Here is a 25,498-nt window from a genome sequence, read left to right as displayed (position 1 = left end):
AAGCCAACGTATTGTAGTCTTTCCTTGGAAAGATTTGCTCAGAGGGCATTTGCCACAATCATCCTCCAAGGCTGAGAGAGTGTGACTTGGCCATCTCTTGTGGCAGAGAAGTAATTCAAACATTCCTTACACATTAAAATATTATTAAGATATACTTATTAAGGGCCCCGGTGATGCAGTGAAATAATAATAATAATAATAATAATAATAATAATGAACAATAACAATAATGAACAAAATCTGGCTACCAGTATTAAAAAAACTCAAAAATTACAACAGCAAAACAACAGAGGGGAAACAAACAGGCACATAAAATCACTCTCAACAAAAGATTCCCCCCAGGCACTTCCAAGCCATTGAATGCTAATCAAGGTGATCAGCTGAAACATTCACACCTAGCCCCAGCAGACAAAAGTCCTTTGTCTCACCCTGGTCATTCCACAGATATATAAACCCATTTTCCTAGTTCCAACAGACCTCACTACCTCTGAGGATGCTTGCCATAGATGCAGGCGAAACGTCAGGAGAAAAATTGCCTCCAGATCATGGCCATATAGCCCGGAAAAACCCACAAGAACCTAATAATAATAATCTTTATTTATTTATACCCCACCACCATCTCCCCAACGGGGACTAGGAGTGGCTTACATGGGGCCAAGCCCAAACAACAAATTACAATACAAGAAATACAAATTGCAGTAAAATAAACAACAAAACATTAAAGCATAAAACATTAAAGTTAAACTGCTGAGCTGCTGAACTTGCTGGCTGAAAAGTCGGCAGTTCAAATCTGGGGAGTGGGGTGAGCTCCCACTTTTAGGCCCAGCTTCTGCCAACCTAGCAGTTCGAAAACATGCAAATGTGAGTGGATCAGTGGGTACCACTCCAGCATGGAAGTAACAGTGTTCTATGCAGTCATGCTGGCCACATAACCTTGGAGGTGTCTATGGACAACACCAGCTCTTTGGCTTAGGGATGGAGGTGAGCACCAACCCTCAGAGTAAAGGATAAAGATTTCCCCTTGACATGAAGTCTAGTCGTGTCCGACTCTGGGGGTTGTCTTCACCTCCATTTCTAAGCTGAAGAGTCGGCCTTGTCCGTAGACGCCTCCAAGGTCATGACTGCATGGACTGCATGGAGTGCCAGTACATTCCTGCAGGAGTAGTATCTATTGATTTACTGATATTTGCAGCTTTCGAACAGCTAGGTTGGGGCTAACAGTGAGAGCTCACCCCGTTCCCTGGATTTGAACCACTGATCTTTCAATCAGCAAGTTCGGCAGCTCAGCGGTTCAACTTGCTGCAAAACCAGAGGTATAAATAAACATAATAATAACAATAACACTATGTAACAAAATTTGAATTTTTTTCTGTTCCTGTTTTGAAAGTGTTATTTTCTGTTTAATTTTGTGGTCCTTACTTTGAAAGGAGTTGTTATATTCTGGAAACTTTTTTTTGTGGCAAATTAGATTGGAAGCTTTTAAACAGGAGCTGGATGGCCATCTGTCAGGGTGATTTGAATGCAATATTCCTGCTTCTTGGCAGAATGGGGTTGGACTGGATGGCCCATGAGGTCTCTTACAACTCTTTGATTCTATGATTCTATGAATCGGTTGAGACTCGAGATATTCATTGAAAAACTAGAGCAAAATGTCCTATAGCAGAAACAAAGTTTTTGCAGTTTAATAAACCTTTCCAATGTTTTTAAATGACAGACCCAATTAGGAAATAATATTACAACAGTGTTACATACTGAATGCAATACCCAAACGCCACAATGTAACGTACGTCTCATAGATGTGCCCGTTTTCGACCCTCTCCTCCACGTAGGCCAAGGCGCGGACGTGCATCGGCGAATGCGGGAAGGCGGCGTGGATCCAGGGCAGCCCAAAGACCGACAACCCCGTGTTGATGAGTGCCACGAGGAGCAGGTCCCAATGGTAAGCGGTGCCCTTCACTAACCTGAAATAAACCCTTTTTAGTAACGTTTTATTTCATGTAAACACACTTGCCAGGTCACTGCAACAAGCAGCCCCAAAAGTATCCCATCGGAAGAGTGTCTCCGATCTATGCAAACCCAGCCTGTTGGCACTGAGCGCATGATGCACCAACCCACAGAACGTGAATAAGAGAAGCTCTTTGGGAAACAAAGATAGCAATATAAGTCCTGGCTCTGAGAATGGGAGAAAGGTATATTTTGGGTTGATGAATCCCAGAATGCTGCTGAAGGGGTTGTGGGTGGGATTTGGTTGGAATGGTGAGCTTCAAATGCGAATTTTAATTGTATTAATTGTGTGTTTTAACATGTATTTTATAGAAATATGTTTTAATCTGTGTATTTGTAGTATTTTTACAATGTTTATGTGCTTTAATTATTATTTATTTATTTATTTATTATTTATTTACGTCACTTATATCCCGCCCATATCAGCCCGCAGGCGACTCAGGGCGGTCTACATATCGGCACAATTCGATGCCATCAATACAATACAAAAGCAAAAACAGTTAAGTGCAATTAGACAAAAAAGACAGTGCAATACAGTGCAGTAACAATTTAAAAAGAGCTATATCCTCTCATTCCAATCCTCGTCCATTTCATCATCTTGGCCGTTCCTGGGTCATTCTCCATCTCAAGCTTGACTTATCTATTCCGGGGTTCCGAATGCCTGCTCGAAGAGCCAGGTTTTCACTCTCTTACGAAAGGTCAGGAGGGAGGGGGCTGATCTAATATCCCTAGGCAAGGAGTTCCACAGCCGAGGGGCCACCACAGAGAAGGCCCTGTCTCTCGTCCCCGCCAAGCGTCCTCACTACCTCTGAGGATGCTTGCCATAGATGCAGGCGAAACGTCAGGAGAGAATGCCTCTAGAACATGGCCATATAGCCTGAAAAAAACCTACAACAACTCATTAGGAAGAACTTTCTGGTGCGGCTGAGCTGTTCGACAATGGAACATGCTGCCTGGAGTCTCCTTCTCTGGAGGTTTTTAAGCAGAGGCTGAATGGCCATCTATTAAGAATGTTTTGATTGTGTCTTCATGCATAGCAGGATGGATGGGCCTTAGGGTCTCTTGCAACGTGATGATTCTATCAGGATGTAGTATTTTTTCCTCTGTGATGGGAGGAGGATGCATTTTCTCATCACATCTTCTTCTATCCCTTGCAAGACATGCTGCTTTGTTATAGTCAGCAGCACTGAAACATCAAAGGGAATATCTGACTCCCTCAGCTTCTCGCCCCTGTGTGCGTACATCAAGTCTTGCAGCAACATAAAAGGGAGGCCATGCTGTAATCTGTGTCCTACATGGAGCTCAGCCGCCTCCGCAACATTTCTGGCAATGCGCAGAGGGAGCTGCCGCTGCACTGGGGTAAACACACACATTGTTTGCAGAGCAAGCAGGGCAGCAAAAGATGCAAAAGCAAGCATCAGGCTTTGCCAGTGGTCTTGTGAGTCGAATCATAGAATCATAGAATCAAAGAGTTGGAAGAGACCTCATGGGCCATCCAGTCCAACCCCATTCTGCCAAGAAGTAGGAATATTGCATTCAAATCACCCCTGACAGATGGCCATCCAGCCTCTGCTTAAAAGCTTCCAAAGAAGGAGCCTCCACCACACTCCGGGGCAGAGAGTTCCACTGCTGAATGGCTCTCACAGTCAGGAAGTTCTTCCTCATGTTCAGATGGAATCTCCTCTCGAAGGGAAAGGATTATCCTGAGTGGAAGAGGTGGTAACGCATCCCTGCACAAGTCAATTCACTTTACTTTGGGTACATAGGATTGGCCTTCCCAGTCTGGTGTTTGCTCCATCCCTAAACTGGGGCATGGGGATTATGGGAACTGCAATCCAAGGCGATACCATTGCTGCAAACTATGCCCTTTTGAGAAGCAGTTTAAGGAGCTGGGTATGTTGACTCCGGAAAACAGGAAGAGGGGATGTAATAACCATGTTGAAATACCCAAAAGTTGAGGAAGAAGGGGCGAGCCTCTTTTTGGCTGCTCTGGAAACCAGGACACAATGGAGCCATGGACTCAAATCACAGGAAAAGATATGCCACTTAAACATTAGAATCATAGAATCAAAGAGTTGGAAGAGACCTCATGGGCCATCCAGTCCAACCCCATTCTGCCCAGAAGCAGGAATATTGCATTCAAATCACCCCCGACAGATGGCCATCCTGCCTCTGTTTAAAAGCTTCCAAAGAAGGAGCCTCCACCACACTCCAGGGCAGAGAGTTCCACTGCTGAACGGCTCTCACAGTCAGGAAGTTCTTCCTCGTGTTCAGGTGGAATCTCCTTTCTTGTAGTTTGAAGCCATTGTTCCTTGTCCTAATCTCCATGGAAGCAGAAAACAAGCTTGCTCCCTCCTCCCTGTGGCTTCCTCTCACATATTTATACATGGCTCTCATCATGTCTCCTCTCAGCCTTCTCTTCTTCAGGCTAAACATGCCCAGCTCCTTAAGCCGCTCCTCATGGGGCTTGTTCTCCAGACCCTTGATCATTTTAGTCACCCTCCTCTGGACACATTCCAGCTTGTCAAATTAGAAGGGACTTGAACTGGCATTTGAGTGGCCTTGATGTTTGCAAAGTCAATCAGTGAGGATATCTGCATACAGAAAGCTTATGGTGATACTAAGGTAAAGTTGTTATTGAGTTGGGCTGAGAGTGTGCAACTTGCCCAGAAGGTTTTCATGGCTGAACAGAGACTTGAACCACCATCTCCAGAATAAATACAGACAAATGATGTCCTGAAGGTCAACCGACGTGCATGGCGACACGAAAGCAATAGAGCAGATTCCCTGGAATAAATTACCTGTTCTCTGGGGCGTTTGTGAGCGAGGCCACGATATTCTGCTCTATGAAAAAAAGCATGGAAAGGAGGAACCCGAGGCCCATGGCGCTCACGACGGAGCCGATGGAGAGGTCCCGGAGGGGCGCCAACTCGAACAAGCTCTCCGATTTGTTGTAGTTAAATTTCGACACTGAAAAGCAAAACAGGAGGTGGGTTAGCACCATAGAGGAGGTCTCTCATTCACAGGCCTGGCTTGATGGCCAATAGCGACGACAACAACAACAACAACCCAACCAAAGCCATGTCCAGAGATGATCCTCAAGCCACCTTGCGGTGACATGTACCCAACATCCGATATGTGCCAAAACAACTATGTTTTTCTCCGTTGCAGGTGGGAAGGCAGCTGTATCATGGGAAAACAACCACGCGTGAAGATGGGGCAAAGACCGGAGCTAAATCTTTCATCCCTCCTTTGAAAGAAGCGCCATTTCTGAGCCTTTCCTCTTTGAAAGCCATGCAATGGGTTGTAATGCTCCAAGGGAGCAATGGTCATGAAGGAAGTCAACCACACTCACGCAAATCGGACACTTTCCCCGTTTGAAGGGATGGGATGAAGGTATTTTCCTTAATTCGTTTCCATTCATTTCCCATCCGCGTCATCGCCTAATGCATACAATTCCTGCCTCCCTTCCTGATGTGGAAAAGGTGATCTATTTGGCCCAAGGGCGATTCTGTAGGTTTCCTTGTGATAATCCAACCAGATGTTCCCAAACTATTAGAGCATTTTAATTAGGGGAAAAATATATCTAAAGTAGTATCAGGGGGGAAAAGAAAAAAGCGCAGGTCAAACTCATCAGCTTTGCATCTGCACACTTGCCTTCCTGACTTGGCTAATTATTCGTGCCTTTTGTTCCTTGCCGCAACAATCCGAAAGATCAACACAATCAGAAAGCGCCGTTTTAATTGAATTACAGGCAGGAAAAACTCACAGGGATCAAACAGACCCTGCTGAGACCTTCTCGTTTGATGGGTTCGTTGCATGAATTAACTCTGATTGTGAAGTCTGTTGGGAACTATTATTTATCATGTCAGAAGCAAACTGAGAATACAGTTAGAACGCATAGAAAAAACACAAAGTTAAAAACTTGGCATTATACTAAATTTCCTTTGACCAGAAGCTGGCCACTTGAAGTGCCTCTGATGTGGCTGTGAGAAGGCCCTCCATTGTGCATGTGGCAGAGCTCAGGCTGCATTGTAGGAGGTGGTCTGTGGTTTGTTCTTCTCCGCACTCGCATGTTGTGGACTCCACTTTGAACCCCCATTTCCATTTCTTGTAGTGCCAGAGCGCAGCCTGCTGAGTGCCTTCCAAGTCGCCCACTCTTCTGTGTGCCCAGGAGGGAGTCTCTCATCTGGTTTCAGCCACAGATTGAGGTTCTGAGTTCCAGCCTGCCACTTGTGGACTCTTGCTTGCTGAGGTGTTCCTGCAAGTAAGGTTGGTTCTGCATCTTGCAGTGCCAGAGTGCAGCCTGTTGAGTGCCTTCCAAGTCGCCCACTCTTCTGTGTGCCCAGGAGGGAGTCTCTCATCGGGTTTCAGCCAGAGATTGAGGTTCTGAGTTTCAGCCTGCCACTTGTGGACTCTTACTTGCTGAGGTGTTCCTGCAAGTAAGGTTGATTCTGCATCTTGTAGTGCCAGAGCGCAGCCTGCTGAGTGCCTTCCAAGTCGCCCACTCTTCTGTGTGCCCAGGAGGGAGTCTCTCATCTGGTTTCAGCCACAGATTGAGGTTCTGAGTTTCAGCCTGCCACTTGTGGACTCTTGCTTGCTGAGGTGTTCCTGCAAGTAAGGTTGAATCTGCATCTTGTAGTGCTAGAGCGCAGCCTGCTGAGTGCCTTCCAAGTCGCCCACTCTTCTGTGTGCCCAGGAGGGAGTCTCTCATCTGGTTTCAGCCACTGATTGAGGTTCTGAGTTTCAGCCTGCCACTTGTGGACTCTTGCTTGCTGAGGTGTTCCTGCAAGTAAGGTTGGTTCTGCATCTTGCAGTGCTACAGCGCAGCCTGTTGAGTGCCTCCAAGTCACCCACTCTTCTGTGTGCCCAGGAGCCGGAGGGAGTCTTTGTTGTGGCTCAGCTGGAGCCTCAGGCAGAAGACAATGGGATTCAGATTCATGAAGATGTTCCTGTTGTTTTTGAAGAAGAATCCGAGGAGATTCAGTTTCCCATGGCAAGGAAGGTTTCAGGTGATGTTTCTGATGTAAGTGAAACTAGCCAGGTGCAGTTGGAAGAGGATGGCTCCCAGCCTGACGATTCTCTCGATTCTCCTGAAGAGCTGTCTTCATAGACTTGTCAGCGGCTTATGATACTGTGAAGCACCGCTGCCTCCTCCTGAGAAAAATGTATAATATCACAAAGGACTACCACCTCACCCGCCTCATAGGAAACCTGCTACAAAACAGGAGCTTTTTTGTTGAGTTCCACTGCCAGAGAAGCAGATGGCGGAAACATTCTCAGAGGAGCGTGCTTGCTCCATCCATGTTCAACATCTACACAAATGACCAGCCACTGCCAGCAGGGACAGAGAGTTTCATCTACGCTGATGATCGTGCCATTACCACTCAAGCAGGGAGCTTTAAGATGGTTGAACAGAAGCTCTCCGAAGCTCTAGGTGCTCTAACTGCCTATTACAGGGAAAACCAACTGATCCCTAATCCATCTAAAACACAGACATGCGCCTTTCACCTTAAGAACAGACAAGCATCCCGAGCTCTGAGGATTACCTGGGAAGGGATCCCACTGGAGTATTGCAACACACCCAAATACCTGGGAGTCACTTTGGACCATGCTCTGACCTACAAGAAGCACTGCCTGAACATCAAGCAAAAAGTGGGCGCTAGAAACAACATCATACGAAAGCTGACTGGCACAACCTGGGGATCACAACCAGACACAGTGAAGACATCTGCCCTTGCGCTATGCTACTCTGCTGCTGAGTATGCATGCCCAGTGTGGAACACATCTCATCACACTAAAACAGTAGATGTGGCTCTTAATGAGACATGCCGCATTATCACGGGGTGTCTGGGCCCTACACCACTGGAGAAATTACACTGCTTAGCCGGTATTGCACCACCTGACATCCGCCGGGAAGTGGCAGCCAACAGTGAAAGGACCAAGGCAGAGACATCTCCAGCTCATCCCCTGTTTGGGTATCAGCCAGCACATCAACGACTTAAATCAAGACATAGTTTTCTTAGATCTACAGAGACACTCGCTGGAACACCCTAGCAAGCGAGAGTCCTAAAGTGGCAGGCACCTCAATCCATGGGTGATACCAGATGAGAGACTCCCCCCTGGGCACACAGAAGACTGGGCGACTTGGAAGGCACTGAACAGACTGCGCTCTGGCACGACGAGATGCAGAGCCAACCTTCAGAAATGGGGCCATAAAGTGGAATCCCTGACATGCGAGTGTGGAGAAGAGTGAACCACTGACCACCTACTGCAATGCAACCTGAGCCCTGCCACATGCACAAGGGAGGACCTCCTTGCGGCAACACCAGAGGCACTCCAAGTGGCCAGATACTGGTCAAAGGACATTTAACCAACTACCAAGTTTGCAAAATCTGTGTTTTTTTTCTTTTTGTTTTTAATCTGTGTGTTTGTTTTGTTCTGTTAGAATTGTAACACAATGATATGGTTGCTGATGACACGATAAATAAATAAAGCCTGACGATTCTCAGGCGCATAACGAGCTTTCCGACCTTGAGAGCTCTGAAGATTTAGATAGGGAGGATCGCTTACAATTCAGAGTTTGCCGTAGTGCAAGGCTTGCTAACAAGAGGGAGGTTAATTCTTGGGAATGGAATGCCCCAATGTGCTGCCTGATTCCTTGGGTTTTCTCCCCTCTATCAGCCCAGTATTAGGAGCTAAAATATTCACTTACTTTTTATTTCTTTGAAGAAATAGGACCCAATAATGGAGAAGGTGAGGACAGAAATGGGTAAGGCACAATCGGACAGGATCTCGCGGACTCTGGCGTGCAAATAAGGGCTGCAAAGAGGGAAGACATATTGTTAGGGCAATATATGTGTGTGTGTGTGTGTGTGTATATATATCCATAAAAAATTGAAGAATTAAGCGGCTGAGGGGGAAAAGGAAGGGGCATGAGGCTGTTAAGAATTGTGGGCGTTGAAGTCCAAAACACCTGGAGGACCAAAGTTTGCCCATGCCTGGTCTACTGCAATGATGAGGGTGATAAAAACAACAACAGCAATAATAATGTTGCATTTCTTCCAAGGAATGTTATGCACAGAAGGGGAAATGCAGTGTGGAAAGGTACCTTTTCTTGAACTGGTACAAGGTGTGTCCGAGCCAAAGGGTGCCCAGCATCAGCATGAGGCTCAGGACGGCCGTCTCGCGCCCGTAGGGCACTGGGGCAGAAGACCCGTCCGTCTGATTCCCCAACGATGACCGCTCCACCGACAGGTTCCATGCGCTGGAGCCATTGCCAACTGGGGCGCTGTGCGGTCTGGGGACGTGGTAGTAATGGGTAAAAACTAAAAGCAAAAGAAGGGTGGAATTAAGATCTTGATGGTGACCAGATGCATAGCACTCAAGTCAAAACATATTATCTTTGTAGAAGTATGGATCACGTTTAACTTCATAAGTAATACAGGATCAAACTCTACTTATTTACTTACTTACCTAAGCGATCCCTTGTAGCCCGAGGATGATGGTCCTCCAAGTCTTGGCGGTGGACTCGTAGGTGGCTGTGGAGCCCTGTTCTTGATCTGCATGTTCTTCCGCAGTGAGGATGTTTGTTTCCATCTGGAAGGTGGTCCTGGTCAGGGTTGGCTTGACGTGCCTTCCTCTTGGCATGTTTCTCTCTTTCGTCCTCAATTCGTGCCTCTTCAAATTCTGCAGCACTGCTGGTCACAGCTGACTTCCAGTTAAAGCACTTAAAGGCCAGGGCTTCCTAGTTCTCGGTGTCTATGCCACAGTTTTTAAGGTTGGCTTTAAGCCCATCTTTCAATCTCTTTTCCTGTCCTCCAACATTATGTTTCCCATTCTTGAGTTTGGAGTAGAGTAACTGCTTTGGGAGACGGTGATCTTTGGGCATTCGGACAACGTGGCCAGTCCAGTGGAGATCATGGGGTGGGGGCATCGCTTCAGTGCTGGTGGTCTTCGCTTCTGCCAGAATGCTGACATTTGTCCACCTGTCTTCCCGAGAGATTAGCAGGATTTTTCAGAGGCAATGCTGATGGAATCGTTTCAGGAGTTGCATGTGACATCTGTAGACAGTCCACGTTTCGCAGGCATATAGCAGGGCTGGGAGGACAATAGATTTATAAACAAGCACCTTGGTATCCCTACAGATGTCCCGATCCTCAAATGCTCTCTGCTTTATTTGGAAAAATGCTGCACTCGCAGAGCTCAGGCAGTGTTGTATTTTGGTGTCAATGTTTACTTTTGTTGAGAGGTAACAGAAATGGTCAACATTTTCTAATGTTATGCCATTAAGCTGTATTTCTGGCATTGCGGAGGATCATAGAATGATAAGAGCTGGCAGAGACCCCCAAAGGCCACCCAGTCCAGTCCCATTCTGCCATGTAAGAAGACACCATCCGAGCTCTTCCAATAGATGGCCATCCAGCCTGCATTTAAAAACATCCAGATGAGGAGGTTCCGCTGAATGTCCAGACAGCATTGGGATCTCCTTCTCCACAGTCTAAAATTGCAATTAAAATAGCCAATGCAATTCTTTATTCTTTATAGTTCGTTCTTTGTTTAGTACTGTATGCCACTGAATGTTTGCCGCAGCTTGTTGCAAACCGCCCTGAGTCCCCACGGGGAGATAGGGCAGGATATAAATAAAGGTTTATATTATTATTATTATTATTATTATTATTATTATTATTATTATTATTATTCCAGGCTGCAAAAACAGTAGTGTCTCTAGATTAAGAGAAATCACAGACCGACTGTTGGAGGTGCTTTGATTGTGTTTTTTCTGCATAGCAGAAGGGGATTGGACTGGATGGCCTCTGGGGTTTCGGCTATTATTATTATTACTACTACTATTATTATTATTATTACAAAGGCTGGATGGCCATCTGTCAGAGGTGCTCTGATTGTGTTTTTTCTGCATAGCCGAAGAGGATTGCATTGAATGGCTTCAGGGATTTCAGCTATTATTATTGTTGTTGTTGTTGTTGTTGTTGTTGTTGTTGTTGTTATTATTATTATTATTATTATTATTATTATTATTATGGCTAATTGACCATCTATCTGTTGAGGGTGCTCTAATTGATCTTCATTTTAAATACTGTATTGTTCTTCCTTTCTTTTGTGCATTGTGTGAAATAGTTAACACAAACATTCTCCATCCATCTGCCACTGATATGCATACATTATAAATAATATGCATTATATATAATCTATATAAATAAAAATGTAGTGTTCATTTGTGGGATTAACAGAACTCAAAAACCACTGGGTGAATTGACACCAAATTTGGACACGAGACACCTAACAACCCAATGTATGTCCTTCACTCCAAAAAATGTATTTCGTTATTTGGGAGTTGTAGTTGCTGGGATTTATAGTTCACCTACAATCAAAGAGCATTCTGAACCCCACCAACAATAGAATTGAACCAAACTTGGCACACAGTTCTCCCATGACCAACAGAAAATACTGGAAGGGCTTGGTGGGCAGTGTCCTTTGGTTTTGGAGTTGTAGTTCACCTACATCCAAAGATCACTGTGGACTCAAACATTGATGGGTCTGTACCAAACTCTACACGATGACTCAATATTCCCAAATGTGAAGACTGATGGAAAGCCTTCGACAATACATTGAAGACTTGTGGAATTTGGGGAACATAGAATCTTGATATTTGGGAGTTGTAGTTACTGGGATTTATAGTTCACCAACAATCACAGAGCATTCTGAACCCCACCAATGATAGAATTGGGCCAAACCTCCCACACAGAACCCCCATGTGGGTCACAACAATGCATGGCAGGGGACAGCTAATATTATATATATATATAAATATAAATAATATAATATAATTGAGTATCCTTATGGAGAGAAAAAGCAGGATATAAACATTAAACATTTAGCCGCTCCTATGAGGAGCGGCTAAAGGAGCTGGGCATGTTTAGCCTGAAGAAGAGAAGGCTGAGAGGGGATATGATAGCCATGTATAAATATGTGAGAGGAAGCCACAGGGAGGAGGGAGCAAGCTTGTTTTCTGCTTCCTTGGAGACTAGGACGTGGAACAATGGCTTCAAACTACAAGAGAGGAGATTCCATCTGAACATGAGGAAGAACTTCCTGACTGTGAGAGCCGTTCAGCAGTGGAACTCTCTGCCCCGGAGTGTGGTGGAGGCTCCTTCTTTGAAAGCTTTTAAACAGAGGCTGGATGGCCATGTGTCAGGGGTGATTTGAATGCAATATTCCTGCTTCTTGGCAGAATGGGGTTGGACTGGATGGCCCATGAGGTCTCTTCCAACTCTTTGATTCTATGATTCTAATAATAATAATAATAATAATAATAATAATAATAATAGACATTGCAGTACCAGGAGACAGTAGATTTGAGGACAAAAAGCTGGAAAATATCACTTGCAAATTGAAACTGGAATGACTATGGCAAAAGAGAACAACAGTGGTACCAATAGTAGTTGGTGTGCTTGGAGGCATTCCAAAAAATCTCAAAAAGCACTGGAAAAGTCTTTAATTTGGACAGAACATCAATCCACATGCTGCAGAAGGAAGGCAGCACTTCTTGGAACTGTGCACATTCTGCACAGTTCCTCTAATATCCTAGGTTTTTGGGAAGAGCCCGATATTGAGAGACGAACCCCAGACACTTGGACCTAATGTGCATGTGTGCTGACATATCTTGTCAATATGTTCACTGTATGTTGGAGACGATTTGATGGCACTCAGTCACTTTTCAAGACGAACCTAAAGAGAGGCCAACTTCTAGAAGCCCAACGCCATGCACGGCAGTGGAAGCATCTTTCCCACCATGGGAATTTGTTCAGAAATGGCTGGCATTCCAGCAGTCATCCCTTGCCACTTAGCAAGGATTTCGTAGGGCCCAGCGGCCAACTCAGATGGACGCAGCCCAGAACAGCAGCCGGATGAATCCCTTTGCAGCAAGGGGGGGATTACGGGGCGTTAAATAACACAAGGCAGCTGCGACTTCCTAACTGACGGGAGACCTCTCCTAGCAGAGGGAGTTATTTAAGGTCCCTCCGATCCCATATTTTGCCTTTCTTGTTTGCTTCAGCTGCTGCCTGGCTGTTTCCTGCAAAGTGCAGAAGTCAAGATCAAACAAGAGCAAAGCTTCGGGGGCCTGAGTCGGCAAACGTTGCAAAAACAACAGGGTCACCCGCCCGGCTGGAGAAAAATATCATGTGTGGCTTGAACTCCCAGATTTGCACACAAACATTCACAATCAGGGCGACAAAAGGGCTTGGCCGTGCCATCGACCCCCTCCTCTTTCTTTCCGGCATCGCTGACGGAGCAAAAAAGGCACCAGAAAATTGAGATAAATACAAAGTTGATCGTCCCTTTGGAAGGAAACGGGACATCTGGAGTGATGAGAAGGGCATTCCCACACAAAGTTAACAGTTCCACTGAGAAAGAGCAGGAAGACCTGGAATGCATTGATTTGGATTGAAGGGACAGAAGCACAGAGTATCCACTGGCATTTGATTTCAGGAACCCTGTGGATACCACAATATGTGGATTTATTGATTTATCGTGTCAGGAGCGAACCAAACAGCTGTATTGTATTAAAAACAAACAAAAAACCCACAAAGTTTGCAAACTTGGCATTCTATTAAATGTCCCTTGACCAGTATCTGGCCCCTTGGAGTGCCTCTGGGGTTGCTGCAAGGAGGTCCTCCATTGTGCATGTGGCAGGGCTCAGGTTGCATTGCAGCAGGTGGTCAGTGGTTTGCTCTTTTCCACACTCGCATGTCGTGGATTCCACTTTGTGGTCCCATTTCTTGAGGTTGGCTCTGCATCTCGTGGTACCAGAGCGCAGTCTGTTCAGCGCCTTCCAAGTCGCCCAGTTTTTTGTATGCCCAGGAGAGTGTCTCTCATCGGGTATCAGCCATTGATTGAGGTTCTGCGTTTGAGCCTGCCACTTTTGGACTCTCGCTTGCTGAGGTGTTCCTGCGAGTATCTCTGTAGATTTTAAGAAACTGCTTCTTGATTTAAGGCGTTGGCATGCTGGCTGATATCCAAACAGAGGATGGACCGGAAATGTCCATGCCTTGGTCCTTTCATTACTTGCTGCTACTTCCTGGTGGATGTTAGGTGGCGCAATACTGGCTAAACAGTATAATTTCTCCAGCGGTTTTGGATGTAGGAAACCTCTCACAGACTGAGGGCTTCAAAGCTATAGGCACACCTGCTTATATTGAACTGCAGATTTTGCCGAGGCATTGCATCCATTTATCCCTTTCAGTGCTTGACTCACATTTTTGTAATAAAAAGGCCTACTTAATTTTTTAATATTTCTGACATCTTCTTCTCTGCAGGCTTTTAAACAGGAATGCTTGGATTGTATGCTGTTGCACGCTGGGCCTGTACATAAGACTGTAGACAGGACATAAATTCTGTGTGCCCAACGGGATGCCGGGGCTGTCTCAGATTAAAGACCCTTGGATTTCCTTAAACAGAGTCTTTAGCTTGCTTAAAGGTTCAACAAAGTTCTTTATTAATGAAAACAAACAGGTACTTTAAGGCTTTCTTAACAGTCTATTGGCTCTCTCTCAATCTTGTCCACAGGGAACAGGCACTATCTTCATAACTGTAACTAATGGGGAAATCCTTAACTTCTAATCTGGGCAGTCTGTCTTTGCCTCTGTTGGCGTGGAGCCCATGCGCCCAGTACCAACTGCTTCTGGCTTCTGCGAGTGACCCTTACCAAGCAGAGCTTTGTAGACTACCGGGGGAAAAGAATTCAGGTTTCCGTGATGGCTGACTGAAGTCCTTCAGCAAAGGAACCGTAGGGCTGTATAACCCCGGCCAAGCTGTGGGCTGTATATCTCCCCAGCCAAGCTATGGGCTGTATATCTCCCTGGCCAAGCCGTAGAAGACGAAGCTTTCTACAGGAGCTCTTGGTATTATGTCCTGCATGAAAGGCTTCTCTGTGTGGACTGAACCCAAATTGGCTCCTATTCTCTCCAAAACCCAAAAAAGGGGGGCAGGACCAGAGAACCTAACTATAATTGACAGGTGGCTTGCCCTATGATTGCAGCCAAAAGAAGCCACCTATCTGCAGAGTCCCTGAAACTTAGGACTACAACAAACATTCAATGCAAAGCAAACAAAATTGGAGCTCCTGGTACAGATGTACCTGCACAGATTGTGTCTTCCTGCCTGGCAGAATGAGATCAGTCTGGATGGTCCTTAGGGTCTTTTCCAAGTCTATATTTCTATGATTTCCTCTGTTACTGGACATATGCAGCCATGCTATTGCCTGGTTTCCCTCAGAACTTACCTTTGGTTATCCCTTTAAGGGCATCGAGCACAAAGGTGATGGAGATAAAAAGTGCAATGACTTCTTCTGTCGACCTGCAGAGACACAAGGAGGGAAGCCGTCAACACCAAAGGAGAGCAGAAGAAGTGAAACAAATTGCATACATATCTTGAGCCATTGAAACCTCATTAGCGAAGGGTCTGAGCGTTTCTAAGAATGTTCAAGCTCAAGTTTGATAGTCTGGTATCTAAGCTGATGTTCAGATATTGCACCAAACCCTGTTTTGTGCCAATCATTGTTTAGATCGCAATAGAGAAGCTGATGAAGAAACACAACCTACAAACTATCTACAGACCCACTAACAAAATCCAGCAAATGCTACATTCAGCAAAGGACAAGAGGGATCCTTTCACCTTTGCAGGAGTCTACCAGGGGTCTGGAGAACAAGCCCTATGAGGAGCGGCTTAAGGAGCTGGGCCTGTTTAGCCTGAAGAAGAGAAGGCTGAGAGGAGACATGATAGCCATGTATAAATATGTGAGAGGAAGCCACAGGGAGGAGGGAGCAAGCTTGTTTTCTGCTTCCCTGGAGACTAGGACGCAATGGAACAATGGCTTCAAACTACAATTTATGTATTTTATTTATTTATTTCTCGCACTTCTACCCCGCCCTTCTCAACCCCCAAGGGGGGACTCAGGGCGGCTTACAAAAGGCACAATTTGATGCCAACACAACAATAAGATAAAAATAAACATATATAAACAGTAATCAAAACAATTAAAACAATCAATGATACATCATAATCAATAAAACCAATCTAGTGCTCAACATTTGCCAGCTCAGAGTCCGTAAATTCATTCCACATTGTCAAATCCATCAATCCTAGTCGTCGCTTGTCCTTTGTCTATCTGCCAGATTACCTAAAGGCCTGGTCCCATATCCATGTTTTTAATTTCCTTCTAAAAGAGAGGAGGGATGTCGATGACCTAATTTCCCTGTGAAGTGAATTCCACAGGTGAGGGGCCACCACCAAGAAGGCCCTGCTCCTCGTCCCCATCAACCTCACTTGTGATAGAGGTGGGGCTGAGAGCAGGGCCTCCCCAGAAGATCTTAAGATCCGAGGCAGGACGTAGAAGGAGATGCGTTCGGACCGATACAAGAAAGGAGATTCCATCTGAACACCAGGAAGAACTTCCTGACTGTGAGAGCTGTTCAGGAGTGGAACTCTCTGCCCTGGAGTGTGGTTGAGGCTCCTTCTTTGGAAGCTTTTAAACAGAGGCTGGATGGCCATCTGTCAGGGGTACTTTGAATGCAACATTCCTGCTTCTTGGTAGAATGGGGTTGGACTGGATGGCCCATGAGGTCTCTTCCAAATCTAGGATTCTATGATTCTATAATTCTATATACAATGCAGCTGTGGACAAGTCTACATAGGGATCCCAAAACACAGAGAATCAAGGAACATGAAAGGCACTGCAGACTAATTCAACCAGAGAAGTCAGCCATAGCAGAGCACCTGATAGACCAACCTGGACACAGAAATGCTGGACCACTCTAACAACTGCCATGTCAGGTTACACGGAGAATCCACTGAAATCCACAAGCATGTGGACAATTTCAACAGAAAGGTGTACCCTTCAAGGTGAGAAGGGCAGCATGTAAATGCCGTAAATAAATGCCGTAAATAAATAAATAAATTCATGTAAATTGTGACAAAGAAAGCATAATGATTATGCTTTCTTTTATTATTTTACCTCGTCCATTTGGCCTGCCCATTGTGTCCGATTTTATGCTATGTCAATTTGCTTTATTTATTTTGCTTTGCTATTGTATGTATTTTATTCTGATGTCATTTTGTTGTCTGTTTTTTTTTTTTGCATTTTATTCTGCTGTATTGTATCTTTGGGCCTGGCCCCATGTTAGCTGCCCCGAGTCCCCTTCAGGGAGATGGTGGCAGGGTATAAATAAAGTTTATTATTATTATTATTACCAGCCGTCCCCTGCCATGCATTGCTGTGGCCCACATGGGGATTCTGTGTGGGAGGTTTGTCCCAATTCTATTTGTTGGTGGGGTTCGGAATGGTGAACTATAAATCCCAACAACTACAACTCCCAAATGTCAAGATTCTATTTTCCCCAAACTCCACCAGTGTTCACATTTGGGCTTATTGAGTATTCGTGTAGAGTTTGGTCCAGATCCATCATTGTTTGAGTCCACAGTCATCTTTGGATGTAGGTGAACTACAACTCCAAAACCAAAGGACACTGCCCACCAAACCTTTCCAGTATTTTCTGTTGGTCATGGGAGAACTGTGTGCCAAGTTTGGTTCAATTCCATCATTGGTGGGCTTCAGAATGCTCTGTAATTGTCGGTGAACTACAAATCCCAGCAACTACAACTCCCAAATGCCAAGATTCTATTTTTTTGAGTGAAGGACATACATCGGGTTGCTAGGTGTCTTGTGTCCAAATTTGGTGTCAATTCGTCCAGTGGTTTTTGAGTTATGTGAATCCCACAAATGAACATTACATTTTTATTTATATAGATTCCAATCCCACAAACGAACATGCCATTTTTATATATATAGATTATTATTATTGACACAAAAACACAGTACGTCACAGCAAACGAGATCTATATGCTGGGTTTTCGTATCACAAAATCACAAGTCGAACACTTCCCAAGTGTCTAGGACTGTGTGATGCATTTTCGAATGATGTGCGCAGATCCAAGTAAGGTGGATTGTTGTTGTTGTTGTTGTTGTTGTTGTTGTTATTATTATTATTATTATTATTATTACTATTATTATTAATCAGAAGGCAGACTTGCAATACTTTCCGAGAAAATCTTATTAGGGCTTTGTGTTTGGGACACAAACACATGTGCAAGTTTATTCCACACCAGCCAACCAGACTCTTGAATGCAACTACAAAAACATACCAATATCATATCCAAACATAATTAAGATATAATACTTGAATTGTGCTGGTATGGCTGTACCAGGAGCTCCAAACTCCCTTTCGTTCTTTGAGCGTTTGCATGTGCTTGTTCTGGCCATGCATTTCCTGCTAGGCTGCAGTCATGGGGCTAGCCACCTGTCTATCATCGCTAAGTTTTAGTTCCGCCCCTTTTTCCAAGTTTAGGAGGGAAAGGGAACTATTTTAGTTCAGTCTTACAGTTGGAAGCTCAGCTACAGGGCGTGAAAGTTTTCTAACTGGAGAGAAGCTTCGTTTCTTACACAGTCCGGGGGATAACAGTCCCAAAAGCTCTGGCTGGCTAATTTAAGAACAGTCTCTAAAGAAAGGCTTTTAAGACAAACAACTTTACAGCACAACCTTTGTTGGGGTTAGAGAAACGGACCTACAACTTTCGTGGGAAAAATCCTAAGGACTCCAGCTGGAAATCCTTCAGAGCCTTGGCTGGTAGGTCTACTCAGGTACCCAAGAAGCATTTTGGAGCCGAGAGTAGAGCCCACACCAGCAAAGCCTAGAAAGCAGATTGCCCAAGGAGGGGTTAAAAATGGTTTTCCTCGTAAAGGAAAGAAATAGTTCTCCGAGCAAGTTGCCTGTCCATTGTAGACAAGTTAAGAAGCATTTGTTTGATTTGTTGAAGCTCTAAGATTGTTTGTTGAAGACCTAAGCAATAATAAAGAACTTTGTTAAACTTTTAAGCCTCTAAAGACTTTGAATAGGAAAACCCATAGGGCCTCTCATCCGAGGCACCCCGGCTTCCCGCTGGGCACAAAGAGAATGTCTTGTTCAAAAGCCAATTGCTATAGGCCCAGCGACAGCACATGAATTCATAATGAAAAAATATAATCTTGTTGTCAGACATTTTTCTTATTCTCAGGGATAGCTTGACATACTTGGATCAGATGCAAAATAGTAAGGTCTTACTACTAAAAATGTCAGACATGTTGCTAAGTTAATAATTTCGAAATTTAAAATGACAAGATATGAAATGAAGGGAACAAAGAAGATTTCTCTCTGTGTGTGTTTATTACCCAGGGGCTGGATGGCCATCTGTCAGGGGTGATTTGAATGTAATATTCCTGCTTCTTGGCAGAATGTGGTTGGACTGGATGGCCCATGAGGTCTCTTCCAACTGTTTGATTCTATGAAATGATTTCCCACTTGCAATATCCGCTTATAAAATTAAAAATGGTTACCTTTTGAAGAGCTTCATGACAAGACTGAAGTTGAAGAGGGAGTAGACCACGAGGAAGAAGCTGTTCCAGAGCCCCACCCAGGCGTAGAAAGCACTGAACTGCAAGTTGTAATCATCGCAGATGCCCTTGATGACTGGAAATGAGAAAGCAGGGTGCATATATCAATACAGGGAACTGTTCTGTAAATAAAGGGCCCTGGATCCCTACAAAAAGTGAGAAAATCACTGATAAAACTGAGGAAATACCTCCCCAGGAATCTCCCGGAGTCAGTGAAGATGTGGGCAACCCCAAGGCTTGTACAAGGACACTGGCAAGCTAGAACACATCCAGAGAAGGGAAACCAACATCCGCGTATAGGATGGAGATCGCACGAAACACAGAGCGCTGATGCGCAGTAGGGCTTTTGGGGGAGTGCTTCTGTGGGCATTCATTGACTAGCAACTGCAGTTTGAAGCTAGATTTGAACTGGATTAAATGGTCACTGTAGATGGGACCTTGGGCCAAGAGGAAGGCACGTCAAGCCAACCCCAACTGGGACTGCCAGCCAATTGAGCCAAATGAGAACTGTTATGATATATTAATCTGAGCATTGGACTACGACTCTGGGTGACGAAGGTTTGAGATCTTATTCATCCATGAAATCCAATGCATGACCTTTGGAAAGTCACATTGTCTCAGCCTCAGAGGAAGACAATGGCAAATCTCTTGAGTATTACGGAAAGTTGCTGAAAGGGAGCATTGGGCTTATTGATGACCTATCTGAGCATGCAAATGGCTGGGATGCACTCACCATTGATGTACAGGGCTAAAGGTGCTGTCGTTAGGAGCACTACAAGCGGCTGGCCCGAAAACAGAGCATAAAGAAGCCCACCGATGCATTGGCCAACGATAGTTTTCTGCACATCTGGAAATGAAAGTGTAAAAAGAAAGATGGTGTCTTAAAACCTTCTGTACAGTAGCATCTGAAATTGCCGGAAAAAATATATATGAATTCAATCTGCTAATATTTATTTATTTATTTACAGTATTTATATTCCGCCCTTCTCAACCTGCAGGGGACTCAGGGCAGATTGCAATGCACATATACATGGCAAACATTCAATGCGATTTAGATATACAACATATATAGACAGATACAGAGGCAATTTAACATTCCAGCCTTTTCCAGCTTCATGAGGGTATGCTCGGTTCTGGCCACAGGGGGAGCTGTCACTTCACCGGCCACTTGTGACACCGAGTCCCTGATGGTAGTACTTCCTCATTCATCTGCATGCTGCTGGAAGGTTTTATGGCATCGTAAATTAGTTAAATTAGCCTCCCCGCATAAAGCGGTACCTAAATTTCCTACTTGACAGAGGCAATTGTCTTTCGAGCTGCATAGGACAACAGCAAGCTAGACTATTAATGGTCAGGAGCTTACTCATGAGAGATAGAGATGGAATGTGTCCAGAATGTGTCCAGGGCGACTAAAATGATCAAGGGTCGGGAGAACAAGTCCTATGAAGAGTGGCTTAAAGAGCAGAGCATGTTTAGCCTGAAGAAGAGAAGGCTGAGAGGAGACATGATAGTAAAGGTAAAGGTAGTCCCCTGACGTTAAGTCCAGTCATGTCTGACTCTGGGGTGTGGTGCTCATCTCCATTTCTAAGCCGAAGAGCCAGCATTGTCCGTAGACACCTCCAAGGTCATGTGGCTGGCATGACTGCATGGAGTGCCGTTACCTTCCCGCCGCAGAGGTACTTATTGATCTACTCACATTTGCATGTTTTCGAACTGCTAGGTTGGCAGAAGCTAGGGCTGACAGCGGAAGCTCACGCCGCTCCCCGGAATCGAACCTGCGACCTTTCGATCAACAAGCTCAGCAGCTCAGTGCTTTAACCCACTGCGCCACCGGGGGCTCCACTCCATTTATACATGACATGATAGCCATGTATAAATATGTGAGAGGAAGTCATAGGGAACTTCCATGACTGTGAGAGCCGTTCAGCAGTGGAACTCTCTGCTCCAGAGTGTGGTAGAGGCTCCTTCTTTGGAAGCTTTTAAACAGAGGCTGAATGGCCATCTGTCGGGGGTGCTTTGAATGCAATTTTCCTGCTCCTTGGTAGGGGGTTGGACTGGATGGCCCATGAGGTCTCTTCCAACTCTATGATTCTATGATTCTATGACCTCTTGGTCAGTAGTGATTTAATGCAGCTGTGCCACAGCCCAGTCTAATAACCAAATCCACAACAGTTAACCTCACAAAGCTCTACCCTTTGCTCTCTTAAATAGTGAATTTTGCAAAAATCCCACATGCAAAAATTAAAAGGGATGGCAAATAACAATGACTAAAAATTGCTTTTTTAATTTGCCATCTTTCATTTTTGCAGAGTTCCTTTATCCCTATTCCCAGCGAATGTGGAGGGCAGACTGTATTGGCAACCAACGCAATTCCATTAAAGTTGATGTCATTTAGTGTCTCCGTCAGCATTTTGCACCGGCTGCAGTTCAGGAACAGGTTTCTCCCATTCAGAAGATTTATGATATCGGAAAAGCCATGACTGCTAAATTGGTATTGAAACCAATATCGGCTTCTAGCATTCACATTTTGCAAACTGCACTGCAAACAGTAAAGGAAGAATTGCCATGGATTTGTTTTCTCTTTATCTCCCTTAGACTTGAAAAGCCAAAAAACAAAAAAGAATACATTACAATGCATGTGCAAAACCACATATATACACAAACACAAATGTATACATATGCACACACATATACTGTGCTGTCGCACGCTGGGCCTGTGCATATGACTGTAGACAGGACATAAATTCTGTGTGCCCAACGGGACGCCGGGGCTGCCTCAGATTAAAGGCCTTTGGATTCCCCCAAACAGAGTCTTTAGATTGCTTAAAGGTTCAACAATGTTCTTTATTAATGAAAACAAACAGGTACTTTCAAGCTTTCTTAACAGTCTATTGTCTCTTGCAATCTTGTTCACTGGGAACAGGCACTATCTTCTTAACTGTAATTAAGTAATGGGGAAATCCTTAACTTCTAATCTGGGCAGTCTGTCTTTGCCTCTGTTGGCGTGGAGCCCCTGCACCTGGTACCAACTGCGTCTGGCTTCCGCGAGCAACCCTTACCAAGCAGAGCTTTGTAGACTTCCAGGGGAAAAGAAGGAGTTCAGGTTTCAGTGATGGCTGGCTAAAATCCTTCAGCAAAGGAGCTGTAAGGCTGCAAAATCCTCAGCCAAGCTGTGGGCTGTATCTCCCCGGCCAAGCCGTAGAAGACGAAGCTTTCTACAGGAGCTCTTGGTTTCACGTCCTGTATGGAAAGCTGCTCGGTGTGGACTGAACTCAAAATGGCTCCTATTCTCACCAAAACTCAAAAAGAGGCGGAACCAGGGAACCCAACAACAATTGACCGGTGGCTTGCCCTATGATTGCAAACTATAACCGGAAGCCACCCTGCTGCAAAATCCCAAGCTTGGGATTGCAAACAAACATTTAATGCAAAGCAAACAGAATTGGAGCTCCTGGTACAGCTGTACCATCACATATACACATATACACAGAGTGGGCCACAGCAATGCATAGCAGGAGGTGGCTAGTCTATATAAATAAAAATGTAATGTTCGTTTGTGGGATTAGCGTAACTCAAAAACCACTGGAGGAATTGACACCAAATTTGGACAGCTAGTATGTATGTATACACACACACACACATATATTCATATACATAAACGCACAAAGTATATTATATATTATATGTTAAACTAGCTGTCCCCTGCCACGTATTGCTGTGGCCCAGTCTGTTGATGTGGAAAATAAAGTAATGAGAAAGTTTTGGTTTCTAATATATGTAATTTCTTTATGCTTGTGGGTAAACAGTATTTCTTGCTGTTTCTTTGTCAGTGTTGATGGGGAGAGTGTCAGGTTTGCCCACCCTGGAATATGCAAGATATCATTGTCCTTCTTTAAGGTTCCCTTTCAAATCTATGATGCTATATCTGTGTGTGAGAATCATATCTATCTATCTATCTATCTATCTATCTATCTATTTATCTACCTACCTACCTACCTACCTATCTACCTACCTACCGACCGACCTACCTACCTACCTACCTACCTACCTACCTACCTACCTACCTACCTATCTATCTATCTATCTATCTATCTATCTATCTATCTATATCTATGGATGCATGGCTCTTTGTCAGGAGGGCTTTGATTACATTTTCTTGCCCTGATGAAGGGAGTTGGATTGGATGGCCTTAAGTATTTTCTGTTGGTCATGGGGGTTCTGTGTGGGAAGTTTGCCCCAATTCTGTAGTTCGTGGGGTTCAGAATGCTCTTTAATTGTAGGTGAACTGTGAAGCCCAGTGACTACAAATCCCAAATGTCAAAGTCTATTTCCCCAAAACTCCATCTGTGTTCATATTTGGGTGTATTGAGTGCTTGTGCCAAGTTTGGTCCAGATCCATCATTGTTTGAGTCCACAGTGCTCTCTGGATGTAGGTGAACTACAACTTCCAAACTCAAGGTCAATGCCCACCAAACCCTTCCAGCATTTTCTGTTGGTCATGGGAGTTCTGTGTGTCAAGTTTGGTTCAATTCATCATTGATAAGAGTTCAGAATACTCTTTGATTGTAGATGAACTAGAAATCCCAGAAACTACAACTCCCAAATGACAAAATCATAATTTTTGAGTGATGGTCACTCCTTGTGTTGTGGGACATTTTGTTGCCAAATTTGGTGCGAATTCGTTCATTGGTTTTTTTGTTTTTAAGGTACTCATTATGCACAGAGCATTTATATATAGATAGATATATATCAGACTGGAAAAAATCAACTTATATCCCCATACCAAAAAAGGGAAATGCGAAAGACTGCTCCAACTTCCGTACAGTGGCCCTTATTTCTCATGCCAGTAAGGTAATGCTCAAGATCCTGCAAGGAAGACTCCAGCAATACATGGAGTGAGAGTTGCCAGATGTTCAAGCTGGGTTTAGAAAAGGCAGAGGAACGAGAGACCAGATTGCCAACATCCGCTGGATAATGGAGAAAGGCAGGGAGTTTCAGAAAAACATCTACTTCTGCTTCATTGACTATTCTAAAGCCTTTGACTGTGTGGATCATAATAAATGGTGGCAAGTTCTTAGTGGGATGGGCATCCCAAGCCCCCTTCCCTCTCTCCTGAGGAATCTGTATAAGGACCAAGTAGCAACAGTCAGAACTGACCACGGAACAACAGACTGGTTCAAGATTGGGAAAGGCGTATGGCATGGTTGTATCCTCTCACCCAACCTCTTTAACTTGTATGCAGAACACATCATGCGAGGATGTGCGGGGCTTGAGGAATGCAAAGCTGGGGTGAAAATGCCTGGAAGAAACATTCACAACCTCAGATATGCAGATGACACCACTCTGATGGCCGAAAGCGAGGAGGAGCTGAGGAGCCTTCTAATCAAGGTGAAAGAAGAAAGCGCAAAAGCTGGGTTGCAGCTAAACGTCAAAAAAACCAAGATTATGGCAACAAGAATGATTGACAACTGGGAAATAGAGGGAGAAAACGTGGAGGCCGTGACAGACTTTGTATTTCTAGGCGCAAAGATGACTGCAGATGCAGACTGTGGCCAGGAAATCAGAAGACGCTTCCTTCTTGGGAGGAGAGCAATGTCCAGTCTCGATAAAATCGTAAAGAGTAGAGACATCAGACTGGCAACAAAGATCCATTGCCTAGTCCAAGCCATGGTCTTCCCTGGAGTCACCTACAGATGTGAGAGCTGGACCTTAGGGAAGGCTGAGCGAAGGAAGATCGATGCTTTTGAGCTGTGGTGTTGGAGGAAAGTGCTGAGAGTGCCTTGGGACTGCGAGAAGATCCAACCAGTCCAACCTCCAGGAAATAAAGCCCGGCTGCTCATTGGAGGGAAGGAGACTAGAGACAAAGTTGAAGTACTTTGGCCCCATCATGAGGAGACAGGAAAGCCTAGAGAAGACAATGATGCTGGGGAAAGTGGAAGGCAAAAGGAAGAGGGGCCGATCAAGGGCAAGATGGATGGATGGCATCCT

The 25,498-nt window shown here is 44.7% G+C and overlaps 1 protein-coding gene across 3 annotated transcripts in view; it reads right to left on the bottom strand.

Moving 5' to 3' along the window:
- Positions 1 to 25,498, bottom strand: part of SLC4A11 (solute carrier family 4 member 11) — a 192,804-nt gene that overhangs the window by 10,760 nt on the left and 156,546 nt on the right. For all 3 annotated transcript variants that reach the window (XM_067468545.1, XM_067468547.1, XM_067468548.1), the window contains exons 11-17: positions 20,244 to 20,357; positions 19,454 to 19,586; positions 15,308 to 15,381; positions 9,116 to 9,332; positions 8,720 to 8,826; positions 4,806 to 4,974; positions 1,788 to 1,961 (exon numbers count right to left, since the gene is read on the bottom strand). In XM_067468545.1, coding sequence (XP_067324646.1) covers positions 1,788 to 1,961; positions 4,806 to 4,974; positions 8,720 to 8,826; positions 9,116 to 9,332; positions 15,308 to 15,381; positions 19,454 to 19,586; positions 20,244 to 20,357 — 988 coding nt within the window. The remainder of the gene's footprint in view (positions 1 to 1,787; positions 1,962 to 4,805; positions 4,975 to 8,719; positions 8,827 to 9,115; positions 9,333 to 15,307; positions 15,382 to 19,453; positions 19,587 to 20,243; positions 20,358 to 25,498) is intronic.

This window comes from Anolis sagrei, chromosome 5 (assembly GCF_037176765.1).
Source record: "Anolis sagrei isolate rAnoSag1 chromosome 5, rAnoSag1.mat, whole genome shotgun sequence".
NCBI classification, from domain to species: domain Eukaryota; kingdom Metazoa; phylum Chordata; class Lepidosauria; order Squamata; family Dactyloidae; genus Anolis; species Anolis sagrei.
This window is presented reverse-complemented; position numbering and strand designations above follow the sequence as displayed.